The sequence below is a fragment of the Lipotes vexillifer genome, unplaced genomic scaffold (assembly GCF_000442215.2).
Source record: "Lipotes vexillifer unplaced genomic scaffold, Lipotes_vexillifer_v1.1 scaffold815, whole genome shotgun sequence".
NCBI classification, from domain to species: Eukaryota; Metazoa; Chordata; class Mammalia; order Artiodactyla; family Lipotidae; genus Lipotes; species Lipotes vexillifer.
In genome coordinates this window covers 2,707,700-2,721,388 of record NW_006773723.1, presented here as the reverse complement: position 1 = coordinate 2,721,388, position 13,689 = coordinate 2,707,700, and the positions used below count along the sequence as shown (strand labels likewise).

The window sequence follows — 13,689 nt, the reverse complement described above, 5'->3', positions numbered from 1 at the left end:
AAAGGTAGCTTTAAGTTAATATAATTGGAACTGACAACTCTAAAAACTGTATGTGAAAACAAATTATAATTCTCTTTTCCAGCCACAGAGGAAACATATTTATTCACAAGATAAAGAATAAATTGTTATTATTCCTATAATTGCAAATTTTTCTTAAGTATTTCAAAAAATTAAGAGATTTTATTTAGCTGCACATCAATGGTGATATTTTGAAATGAAAACAATGTGGACATCTTCTAGTATGTAAGGAATTCCCTTGGGATTATGAATGGTGTGTTAGGAAATTGCAGAAACTCTTTCAGGTTGAAACAGTGGCAAATCACTAAAATGAGCTTTGATAAAGTATGTAAGTGTTCATGGAGAGTTTCCAAAAATGTAATTTATTGCAGTGGAATTATTTATGCACTTCAAGAGACTTCCTTGCTTGCAGGTGAGTGGGATCCTGTGTAATTATCCAGAAAATTCCATTCATGGCCTATCTGGATGATTTAGCCTCTTTACTAACCAGACCCTACCCCCCAAATCCTACTGCTTGATATAGCAAACCTATGTTTCTTTCAAGTACCTAAAAAATCTCCAGAATAAGTCATCTCTCTCTATCTTATATCCAGTGGGTTCTGATTTAGTAGTCTCATAGAGGTAGAATTGCTATTTGGTGTTAAAAGTAGAGGGTTTTTAAATTATCATACAGTTCTATGAATTTGAACACATGTATGTATAGATTCATGCAACCACTACCATAATCAGAATACAGAACATTTCTAGCACTGGCACCACCACCCCAAAACAAAATTAAACAAACAAAACAACCTCCTTTGTGCTATCTCTTTAGAGACACCTCCTACCTCTACATATCACAGCTGATAAACACATATTTTTCATCCCAGCAGTTTTGCCTTTTTGAGAAGATCATAAAAATGAATCATACAGTATGAAAGCTTTTGAGACTGGCTTCTTGCCCTCAGCATAATGTCTTTGAGGTCCATCCAAGTTGTCGTATATATCGATAATTTGTTCTTTTGTATTGCTGAGTACTACTCCGTTACATAGATGTTCTGTTTATTCATTTACTCAGTGAAAGAGATGAGAGTTGTTTCCAGCTTTTAGTGAGTATGAATAGAATTTCCATAAACAGATGTGTATAAGTTTTTTTGTGGATGTAACTTTTAGTTTCCGTAGGGTAAATAGAGTTGGCTTGCTGGGTCACATGGTAAGTGTGTAACTTTATAAGAAACTGCCAAACTGTTTCCCCAGAGTTGCTGGGTATATTTGCATTTCTGACAGCAATGTGGGTTCAAATTGTTCCACATGCTCTCCGTCACTTCACATTGTCAACATTTTTTATTTTAGCCATTCTAATTGCTGTGTGGTGGAATCTCATTGTGGTTATAATTTGCATTTCTTTAATGTTTAATACCATTAACCATCTTTAAAAATGGTTTTTTTAAAAAATCCATTTTTAATGCTTATTTACCATTGTATATCCTCTCTAGTGAAATGTCCAAGTTTTTAAACTTTTTTTAAATTGGGTGGTTTTGTTTTTTAATAAGATTTTTTAAAATTTATTTATTTATTTTTGGCTGCGTTGGGTCTTCGTTGCTGCACACAGGCTTTCTGTAGTTGCGGCGAGCAGGCTTCTCATTGCGGTGGCTTCTCTTGTAGCAGAGCAGGGCTCTAGGCGCATGGACTTCAGTAGTTGTGGCACATGGGCTTCAGTAGTTGTGGCTCGCGGGCTCTAGAGCGCAGGCTCAGTAGTTGTGGCGCACGGGATTAGTTGCTCTGCAGCATGTGGGATCCTCCCGGACCAGGGCTCAAACCCATGTCCCCATTGGCAGGCAGATTCTTAACCACTGCACCACCAGGGAAGTCCCTTAATAAGTTTTGAGAATTTTAAAAATATATACTCTGAATACAGGTTATTTGTCAGATACGTGATTTTCAAACATTTTCTCCCATTTTGTAGCTTACCTTTTTGCTCTCTTAACAGTGTCTTTCACAGAGAAAATGTTTTAAATTTTGTAAAGTCCAATTTATCAATTTTTTCTTCTATGGATCATGCTTTTGGTGTCATGTCTAAGAAAATTTTGCCTAACCCTAGCTCATGAAGCTTTTATCCTATGTTTATTTCTGAAAGTTTTATAGCTTTATATTTTACATTTAGATCTATGACCTATTTTGAGTTCATTTGTGTACAAGTATGACCTTTAGGTTGAGGCTCTCTCTCTTTTTTTTTTTTTTTTTACATATGGATGTCTAATTTTTTTCAACACTATTTCTTGAAAAAATTATCCTTTCTTCACTGAATTGTTTGTGAAACTTATTCAAAAATCAATTGGCTATATTTCTATGAGTCTATATCTGGACTTGCTGTTCTGTGATCTGTAGGTCTAGCTCCTAGCCAATTCTGCATGTCTTGACTATCACAACTTTATATTGAGATTTAATATTGGGTATTGTGATTCATCCAATTTTACTCTTTTAAAAAATTATGACTCTTCTAGTTACATTGCCTTTCCACATAAATCTTAGAATCAGCTCCTCTATACCTACAGAATTAGAATTATACTAAACCTATGGATTAGTTGACATCTTTACAATGTCTTCCAGTCCATGAATATGCTGTCTCTCCATTTATTTAGGTCTTCTTTGAGTTCTTTCACCCGCATTTTTTTGTTTTCATCATAAGATCTTGTATGTTTTGTTAGATTTATAATTAAGCCTTTCATTTTTTTGGCTCTATTGTAAATTTTTTTTTTAATTTTGGTTTCCAAATGCATAGGAATAATACGTAAAAATAAAATAGATTTTCATGTGTTGATTTTGTATCCTGACATTGTTAAACTCAGTTGTAAGTTCTAGATATATTTTGGTAGATTCCTTGGCATTTTCTGCATAGACAATTATGCTGACGGTCAATGAGGAAAATTTGTTTCTTCCATTCCAACTGTGTGCCTTTTCTTTCTTTTGCTTTATTGTACTGGCTAGGACCTCCAGTATGATACTGAATAGGAGTAGTGAAAATGTATATCCTTGCCTTGTTTCCAGTCTTAGCATTCAGGTTTTCACTGTTGAATTTTTTTTTCATAAATGAGCATGATTTGGGCTATACTTGTTTTTTTTGAAGATGTCCTTAATCGAATTGAGGATGTTTGCTAAGAGTTTTTATCATGAATAAGTGTTGAATGCTGCCAAGTGCTTTCCCCTCATCAATTGATAAGATCATGTAGTTTTTATCTGTTAGTCTGTCAGTGTGGTCAGTTACATTGCTTGATTTTCTAATATTGAACCAGTCTGCATTCCCAGGATGAACCCCTCCTATTGGTTGTGCTGTACTTTTATATATTGCTGAATATGACTTCCTAATATTTTGTTGAGGATTTTTACATCTATATTCATAGGGGACACTGGTCTATAGTTCTCATTTTTGTAGTGTTTTTATCTAGTTTTGGTTTCAGGGTTATGCTGGCCTTATAAAATAAGTTGACAAGTGTTCCCCCTTCTATTTTTTTTTTTGTGTGTTACGCGGGCCTCTCACTGTTGTGGCCTCACCCGTTGCGGAGCACAGGCTCCGACGCACAGGCTCAGCGGCCATGGCTCACAGGCCCAGCCGCTCCGCAGCATGTGGGATCTTCCCGGACCGGGGCACGAACCCTCATCCCCTGCATCGGCAGGCGGACTCTCAACCACTGCGCCACCAGGGAAGCCCCCTCTTTCTATTTTTTGAAAGAGAGAGTGTTGGTGTTATTTCTTCTTTAAATGTTCGATAGGATTTACTAGTAAAACTATCTGGGCCTAGAGATTTCCTTTTCCAGGAAGTTTCAGACTACAATTTCTTTAAAAGACAGGCTTTTAATAAAAATCCCCATTTTTAAATTTTTTAAAAACATGGCCTCCAGAAAATTAATTCCCACTTAGTGTAATAATTAATACGTACCAGTTGTTGAGAGTAGTTTCAAAGGAAAGAGAAGATGTGGCCCTGCCTTAATATAATTATGGCACAACATTGGTCAAAAAGCACTTTCAAATGGATTATACAAATATGTGACTAAGAAGAAAGACAGGATAGAACAATGGCTAAGAGCATGCATGAACTTCGGCAAGTGATAAACATATCTGGTACTGTAACCTTGGGCAATTCTCTAACCATTTTTCCTCATTTGTAAAAGAAGAATAATAACATAAATGGCTGAGTTGTAAGAATTAAGTGAGTTAACGCTTGTCAAGGGCTTCATACAAAGTAAACACCTAGTAAGTAGTTGCTATCATTAGTGTGACTTTACTGGAAAAATTATAACAATGTATACAGAAAAGAACAGTGCCATGGATTGAAAGTACTTTCCACCCCTCTAAAGAATTATATAACTTTAAAGTTTTAAGGAAACTTAAGCGCTTATGCGTTCAGTTTTATTATTCTGTAAATATGTAGCACTTGGTGATTTAAAATTTATGGAAAATTCTGGGACTTCCTTGGCAGTCCAGTGGTTAAGACTCCGCGCTCCAACTGCAGGAGGAGGCGTGGGTTTGATTCCTGATTAGGGAACTAAGATCCCGCATGCTGCTCAGCGGCACAGCCAAAAAAATAAATAAATAAAAATAAATAAAACTTATGGAAAATTCTGTTACTTCCAACTTCAAGCTCTAGATCTGCGATCTTTTTTACCACAACATTCTAATTTTTTTGAAACTTCACTTTGATTATCGAATACCACAGTATAGTCTCTTTTTGAATAAAAGTGTGCTTGCTCTTCTTTTCTTTCTAAATCAAAATTTTCAATCTACCATCCTCTTCCTCCATCTGTCCTGTTCAGTGTTTTGACACTTTTTCTGCAGAACAGTGAGCAGGGCCTCTGAGTTCGAAGACACACTTTATTCACTTATTTCCTTAATAAACAAGATGAAAGCAGACTGACAAATGAGGAATATCAAATTATACAAGCTTCTTCAAATGAAAAGCAAGAAAACAGACTTGACTTACTTTGGCGATGGCCTTTCTTTGGGTCATGTCATTACCATGGTTTCAGCAAAACTGACCGTTTCTGTGTTAAATCCATGTCTCCCGTCTTTTACTAAGTTGCCTGCTTTATCTTTTCTTATAACCCTGGTCTTCAAAAATTTGCAGTTTGAATAAGCACTACCATGGCTATATAATTAGGTATAAAGTATGAGGTAGACAAAGCTATAAAAGGCTAGAAAAGAGAGGGATTTGTGCTGTTGGAGATAAAAGGAGAAAACTTAGAAGGGTATGAATTTCAACGAGGCTTTGAAGGTTGGGAAGCCTTTGGGGAGAGCAAACAAAAGAGAGGTGGTGGTGGGAGCTCTGGATTACTGAAGGATGGACAAAGGCATACAGGTGCAGAAAAGCTTGGTGTTTGTATGGACATGTGGTATGCAGATGAGACGAAGGAAGGAGGTGGATTTGAAGGAGGAATGGGCTGGAACTTGAGTGCCTACATCTCTATTTCAGTGGAGGAGGGAGTGGGCAGAGAAAGTTACATGAAAAGACTGTTCAGAGAGGCAGTATAGCTTAGTTGTTTAGAGTATGGGCTCTGGAGCCAGACTTTCCAAATTGGAATCCTGGCTCCACCATGTATAATTTGCATGATGTGGACAAGTTGTCTAAATTCTCCATGTCTCAGTTTCTTCATCTATAAATCAGGAATAATAATGGAAACTTCTTCATTTGGGTTATTGTGCTTGGCTCATAATAAGCTCCATATAAATGTTAATAATTATTGCCATTGTCATTGAGACATAAGTTGGAAAGTCAGGGAAGGGTCAGATTATAGAATGTTTCGAAAGCTAATAGAATTTAGAGATCATGTAAAAGACTACTGGAGGCATCATAGGTTTTTTTTTAGTCAACTGAATACACAGTGATGCTATTTTTAGTTGTTAACTAATCTTGGCTTTTAACATCAATCAGCTATACTCAGCATTAATTAAAATTTTATTCACATTTTATTTGATTCTCATGCTACACTGAACTTGTATTTGAAAGGATGATGATAAAGCTCACCAACCAAGTCCCTAAGACCCAGGTCAAAGTCTTTCATTGTTTGATATTATTTAACGATTTGGAAACAAAGTGGGAATACTATCCAAAGAGAAAAGTTGAGGCAGCTAATATACAGCAAAGTTATATATGAAAGGGAAAATGATGAGGGGTAATTAATGATAGGAAGGTGAGATTGCAGACAGAGGCAAAAATGAACTCAGCAAAGCAATCATGTATAAGAAAAATATATTTTAAATTTTAGAGGACAGGCATTTGTAGAATTTAAATGTTTTGAAAATGAGTCAAATGCAAGTAAATACTGAAATTGAATTTTTTATTTAAATAGACTGGATAAGCACCAAGCAATGGCAATAATAAAAAATAAAAGGAAACATATGTACAGGGAAATATACTGAAATTTTAGCATAAAAATTGCCTGAGCCTGGCATCCCTTCCCCTATAATTGTGAATAAAAGACTAAAAATATTATCTTGCCCTTTATCTTCCAAGGACATCAGATTTATTTAGAGTCTTACCCTATTTTTTGCTTCAGGCAGGTAAGAGTTAATATCTTGAGTTTCAGGCTGGGTGAGGGTGTCCATCTCCCGAGGCTGTTCTCCCCCTGCCGCCCCCCACTTCTCCCCCCTCCCCGCAATCCCCACCACCTTTTGGGTGAAGTCCTAGACTCAGCAGAGGAGGATGGATTGTCCTCTGGAAGAAAGGAGGGTGGAGGCCATTCCTTCTGAGAGGGTCAGGTCATATCTCAGAGGAGTCGATTCTTTTAGAACTGAAAGCTGTACCCTCACCCTCAAACACACTCCTATCCCAGTCTAGGCCATCTCCACAAACAGCATTTCTACTCATTCACGGGCTCTGGTCAGGAACATGGAATTCACTGTGATCTCTTCCTTTTTCTTATCTTCACTCCAATTCATTACTAAATCCTATCCATTCTGCCACCAAAGTACATCTCAAATCTGTCCACTTTGCTCCATCCCCACTGCCATCACTCAGCCACCACTGGTCTACCTAACATTTATGCAAATTAGGAAAAGGAGCCCTTCACCTGGGCAGATGCTGGAGCTGAAGTCCAGCCCCATTTTGCTAACTTTGTGCAGGGCGTGGTCTCCCAAACCTTGCATGATGGTCCTGGACCACAGCTTAAACCATGCTGCACTGTTGTAATCATCTCCTCACTGTTCTGCCCACGTCCAATCTTGTCCCCTTCCAATTCATTCTCCACACAACAGAGGGGCTGCTTTTCAATCGACAATTTGATAACTTCACTCCCTACTTAACCCTTCAATAGCTTTCTGTCACTATTGGGATGAAATCCCAAAACCTTAACATGGCCTACAGGTTTCTCTATGATCTGGTTCCTAGTTTCCTCTTTATCCTTACTGGCACCATTTCCCCTAGATAACTTTCAGCCACACTGCCTTGTTTTGTTTCCTGAAACTTGCCAAGCTTCTCCCCTACCAGAAGAGACTGCTGGGAAAGTTCTTTCCTGACTTAGTTTGGCTAATTTCTATTCTTCTTTCAGGCCTCAGTGTAAAATGTTACTTCTTCAGGGAAGCATCTCTGAATCCAAAATCTAAAGTAATCTCCTCATAGCACTTTAATCATACATTTATAATCATATATTCACTAGTGACTGACTTATTTAATATCTTTTCCCCTACTATATACTGTAAGCACCTAAGCTGGGTGTGATCCCAACTTAGCCCAGTGTCTCATTCATCCAGGTTTCTATTCAACAAGGCCTTCTCTATGCCAGTGACTACGCTAGATGCTAGACATATAGAAATGAATAGATAGATGAGGTCCTTGGTCTTATGAGGGAAAACAGACAACCAATAAACAAGTAAGCAGACAAGATGATTACAAAGTTTGATATGTGCTATGTAGTATACTCTGTTTAAGCGCTGAGATTCCTGTCTGTATTATTCATTAATGAATGCCAAGTGTATTGCTTAGGATAAGGCTAGCTGCTAAATATAACTCAAGTATACTTTGCCCATGTAAAGTCCAAAACAAATATTGGATGGCTCTCCATCAAGTGGTAATTCAGGGACCTAGGCTCCTTCTAACCTGTGGCTCTGCCATCTTCAGCATGTGGGCACATAAGCGAAAGAGTATGGGAGACAGCTTGTGGAAGATTTTTTTTTTTCTTTAATGAGTTAAATCTGGATGGCTACACTTAACTGCAAGGGAGACAAGGGAACACAGTGTATCTCTGTACTGAGGAACAAGAGTAAATAGATTCAGTGATCAGCTAGCACCTTCCACAGTAGCCAGCACAAAACTGGCATTACAAAGAAACAAAAATAGAAATGGAGCTTGTTCTCATTTTATAATCTATGAAAATGTACACAGAAATCAACATTATGTCTGATCTAGTATACTGAACCTCTAACTTTCAGGAATCTAGAAATAGTCTTTGGAGTAAAATTAATTTATTTATAGATGTGCTTCTCAGCACAAGTAAGTTTAAAAAATTAATCTACTAGTCGACTTTAATTCAGGATCACCTTCAAGGTTTCCATTTTTATTTCCCATGGTTTTTAGCCTGTCCCAAATCACAGCCTCTCCATTCTTGAGTTTAGAAGGTTGCATTAGGACAAATCCATAGTCAAGGCAACAGAATGGATCAGAACAGTGAACGACATAGTGAACGACATATTCCTACAATTTGGGATCTATTTTTTTTAAAGGATATATAAATATTTTATTTTATTTATTTTTTTAACATCTTTATTGGGGTATAATTGCTTTACAATGGTGTGTTAGTTTCTGTTTTATAACAATGTGAATCAGTTATACATATGTTCCCATATCTCTTCCCTCTTGCGTCTCCCTCCCTCCCACCCTCCCTATCCCACCCCTCCAGGCGGTCACAAAGCACCGAGCCGATGGGATCTATTGTTGATAGAGCCACACAGTAGCTTTGAACTTGTAAAGATGTGCAACCTAGCTAGATCACCATGTAAATAAATTCTATGCATATATTTTAATGGTATTCTTTGTAATTTTCTGCTCTGAACGAAACACTGTAAAAATCTAAATTATTCTTTGGTATCAAAGCAGACACACGGTCACATGTGTGTCTGCGGTAATCTGTACTTAAAGCTATTCCATTCTGAAACTGGTTTTCTTGTCCCGGACCGAATCTTAGTATTAAAGGCACAGAAACACAGAGCTCTAAGGGACTTCATCAATCAGAAGCATTCATCTGTTCCCTTAACTTTAGTATCAATTCAGAAGAGATCTGAAACCTAGAGTTTACCGATGTATCCTACAGAGATGAAAAAGTGAAACATTCCTGAATCCGTGTCAAATCGGTTTTACTCTTCCCAAGAGAGAATCCTGAGGCAGTCGACGGTCACGGTCCTGGAGAGCAGTTTCGCGCAGCTGGTAATTAGAGTCGAGCGCAGCAGGTGGAAACAGTGCGGCTGAGCGCGGGCCATGCGGGTGTTTCCGCGGCCCCTGGAGCGGAAGGGGCTGCGCACCCACCTACGGGATCTCCAGAAAGTCGGAGAAGCTGCTGCACCGTGGCCAGGAGTCCCGCTCACTCGGTGGGAGTAGCGGCCCCGGGCACGTTCCAAAGCGCGGCCGCCCGGAGGAGCCCAAAGGACCGGGCGCAGCGCCGCAGGACGCCCGCCACGCCCCACACCGCCCTGCAGGCGAACGCGGAAGGCGACTGGGCCCCGCCGGGCCGCCGTAGCGCTGCGGCTCCAGCCGCTCCTCCCGCGCCGCCCTCCGCCCCCTGCCTCCCGGCGCCGCGGCAGCTCTGGGCAGCCAACGCCGCCGCCGCCGCCGCCGCCGCCGCTGCTTCCTCCTCTGCAGCCGTTCGGCCGCTGCGTGACGCGTCGTTTCCTCCCAACATGGCGGCCGGGGCAGGTCGGCGGTGATGGAGGCCAGTCCGCGGCCACGGCGGGTGCTAATCCCCACAGTAGCCAGGGCAGCCCTGCTCTCGCCGGGCCTCTAAGCCGCCGCCTCGTCCCTGGGCCCCGGGCTGACGGCCACCGGGCTGGGCTCCCTCTCCGCCCCCGGGCCGGAGGGACGAGTGAGGGGGGTGGCCGGGAAGCGACCCCAGGGCCGGGAGAAGCGGAGGTCCCACGGGTGCGGCCCTCCAGGGGCGGCCCCTCGGGGGGCGGCGAAGATCTCTGCGCCCCTCACCTGCACCGCAGCCGGCCCGGCTCGCCCGCCCCTTCCTGATCCAGCGGCTGCCCTCCACGCCTCCTCTCCCCCACCTCCACCCCCTCTTCTTTCTCTCGGTTCTTCCTCCTCCTTCCCCCGCCCCCCGCCCCCCCACCTTCCAGCCGCTGGGAGCCGCGGGTCGGACGAGCCGCCGCCTCCTTCTCTGTGTCCATGTATGAAGGGAAGAAGACGAAGAACATGTTTCTGACCCGGGCCCTGGAGAAAATTTTGGCCGACAAGGAAGTGAAGAAGGCGCATCACTCCCAGCTGCGCAAAGCGTGCGAGGTGGCTTTAGGTGAGCGGGGAGGGGGACCGAGGGATGGGGGAGGGTACCGCGGGGTGGGGGGGGTCGCCGGGGGCTCGTCCTGGGCCGGCGCCGCTGACCTCGGGGAGCCCTGGCGAAGCTCTGGGCTTCCTGGCTGGAGTTGACAGCAACTCGGCTAGATGTGGGGCAGAGGCAGGGTGGAGGAGGAAGGGCAGTTCGCTGGGCTTGGGGAACGCGGCAGGGCGGGGGGTCGGCTTGAGAACATGGAAAGATTTTGTTGGTGGACCGTGCGGTGCGGACAGGATATCACCCTTTGTGATGAAGCAGAAGAGGAGTTGTCGTTTATTCGCTTGGAAAATTGAGGTGGAGCTGATTTGTCGAGATTGGGCGTGGGAAGGGTTCCGTATTGTAATTTCAATAACTTTTCGTTTGGCGTGGTACTTTGGGAAGAAAGGCTGAAGTTATTCCCTTGTTGACAGTCTTGAGAAGGGGTTTGCGGGAGGTGCCGCCTGTTCTTACATCTCTCCGCTTCCGCCACGGGAAAAACAGAGAGTAATGTTGTATCCGACTGGGCTGACCTGGAAGAACAAGACCTAAGGTTAAGGGGAGGGGGTGATGAGATACAAGCGGGGAAGGAAAGGACCTTTAGATACGTTGTCTTCAGTGACAAGGAAGGGAGGGTTTGAGACAGGGAGAAAGAAGAAGACAATGACACCCACCAGCCACATGTCTGGACCGTGGCAGCTGCTCTCAAGCTTGAGTTGTGATTTATAGTTCAGACGAAAGAGATCTAGTGTCATGAAGCCCCTAGCAGGGTAAATCCAGACAATACCTACAGCGAGGACAGGCAGATGAAGAATTTTTAAAGGGGGACCACTGATGGATCTGTTGCATCCATCAAGGACGAAATCGTTTAAGGAGAGACCAGGACGTTAAACACAAAGATGAATTCCTAATGCTTACGCTTCATTTTGTAGCACTGGAAATAGATTACATCAAATTGACTTGAGGAAGCGAAGCTTGTTAAGTGGGCTTTGGAAAAAAGCATTCTTGAAGGGGAAGAAAATCCAGAATAACTTGGATGTATGCTAAAGTAAAGGGTCAAGACAGCTTTAAAGGAACTTTGCCTTTTAATTTTTAAAATAAATAGAAGACTTTATAACTTGCTATAATAAGTTATACTGTTTTTTCCTTCTCTTTTGGATCTATCGAATAAATTATATTAAAATTTTTTTGAATTTTATGTATAATGAGTTTAAGTTTAGTTTTTTTACTCTTCATTGATCACAAGTTCACCTTTTGTTATTCTTGAAGCTAGCGAAAGACTGTTTTAGGTGTATGAGAGGATGTTGTACAGAAGTAAAAATTGAATTATATCTGGGTCCTGAAAGGAATAATTATTAACTTGGGGCAGGATGAGGGAAGGAGTGATTTTTGGAATTTTTAAAACAATTGTTATGTGTAGGTTTATGAATAACTTGCAGGTTAAAGAACTTAAGAGTTCAAACAAAAGTTTTAGTTTTTGAGACCAGATTTTCTGTATTAAAATATACTTTTAATATACTAATGATAAGTATTAGACTGAGGAAATGGAGTTGGTGTGTGTGTGTGTCTATCTGTATCTATATATATAGATATATATATATATATTTTTTCCCCTCTCCAAAATGCTAATGTAAGTATTTTTAAATGGAGAGCTCACTGGAATGAGAATCTGGGATCCTGGCTTTAAATCACACTTCTGTTACATTGCAGTATAGTCAAGTCCCTGGGCCCTAGTTTCCTTCTCTGTAAAATTAGGATGTTGAACTTTGATTGTAAGGTTACGTCCCCTCTAATGTGCCATGAATGTGAGCACACCGTTCTCTTAAGTTGTGCATTGAGAGTATTCCTGCCACTCTTGATTGGCATCTTGAGAGGGCTTAGCTTGATCCTTGCAGTTTCTAGACATAGGGACTACTTGGTAGTGTGTGTGCCAACTGTACCAAGATGGTCTGTTTTAGATTTTGCCACTCTTTACTTTTTTGCCCCTTCCATATAGTTAGCAGAAGCTTATCATGAGGAACGTGTCTATCCAGGCAGGGACTAGGCACCAGAGTACTTTCTTTACTTGAGATGTTTAGGGCTTTTTCCCCACATTTCATAGTTACATTTAGTCTCCTACAAAATCTCATTGAGCAATCTCATGGTAGTTAATCCCTGATGACCTTTGTTTCTTCCCTTCTAGTCATACATCTACATTATCACCCAAACATAATTTCATAGGGATAACCCTTTTCATCTTGGCAGAAAGTATAATGTCTTGTAGTAGATTGTATCCCTGGAAACTATTATAGACCTCCCTTTTCCTCTTCACTGTTGAGACCTGGGCCAGGCCCACTTTGTTCTCTTGATAATCTATATGACTGTCAACCTGGATGGGAAAGTAAACTGGAATGGCCTGGTTGGGTCATCCCTGATCTCTAGCTTGTGCGTGGGTAGGAGTTGGCTGGAAGTGGTAGAGAGGTGGGTGTTGTTATAACCCTTCTAAATACACTTTGTAAATGACCCTTCTAAATATACCTGTCTGCATTTATTCCTTGCACCTCCTCCCCGCATTTTTATTGAGCACCTACCATATGGCTGAAGGGAGATAGTAAACAAGAAAATATATAGTATTTTTATATCCAGACTTTTAATCCTTTTGTGTTTTAAAAATCATTTTCTGGGTGTGTGAGTAGATTTCAGACCACTGGTATTCAAAATTAATTCAGTTACCTTTTAACAAAATGGCCTATTATAAATCAGTTTTCTGTAAATTATACTCATGAAATTACAGTTCATCTCATATTCTTAAGAAAACTATTTTTTTTGTTAAAGTATAGCTCTTAGGAAACCTTATCTAGATTAGGGGGGATTTTACTTTATTAAAACAAAGCCCAATTTCAAAAGCACCACATAAAGGAACTCTGTTTTTCACAAAAAGAAAAATAATGAAACCTTAAAAGCAGATTATTAAAAACTTTTGTTAAATTATCATACATTTCAGACTTTATTTTGAAGTAAAGAATGGTTTAAAAAAAAAAAAGAAAGAAAACCCCTCACACCTATATTGTTCAATCGTTGTGAAGTCCACAGGCCCAGGAACAGCTCCAGGTTGCCCTCTCTTGGTATCTGCCCCACTACAGCTATCAGCAGCAACCACTGAACTCTGCAGTGAGGGCCTCTAGGCTGCCCTAGCTTAGCTTGA

General features: G+C 41.0%; 1 protein-coding gene across 1 annotated transcript in view; it reads left to right on the top strand.

Moving 5' to 3' along the window:
* The first annotated feature begins 9,970 nt into the window (after nt 1-9,970).
* Nucleotides 9,971-13,689, top strand: part of ARFGEF1 (ARF guanine nucleotide exchange factor 1) — a 138,773-nt gene continuing 135,054 nt past the window's right edge. Inside the window, exon 1 of the mRNA XM_007448490.1 lies at nt 9,971-10,490. Within this exon, the coding sequence (XP_007448552.1) occupies nt 10,367-10,490 (124 nt within the window). The 5' untranslated portion in view covers nt 9,971-10,366. The remainder of the gene's footprint in view (nt 10,491-13,689) is intronic.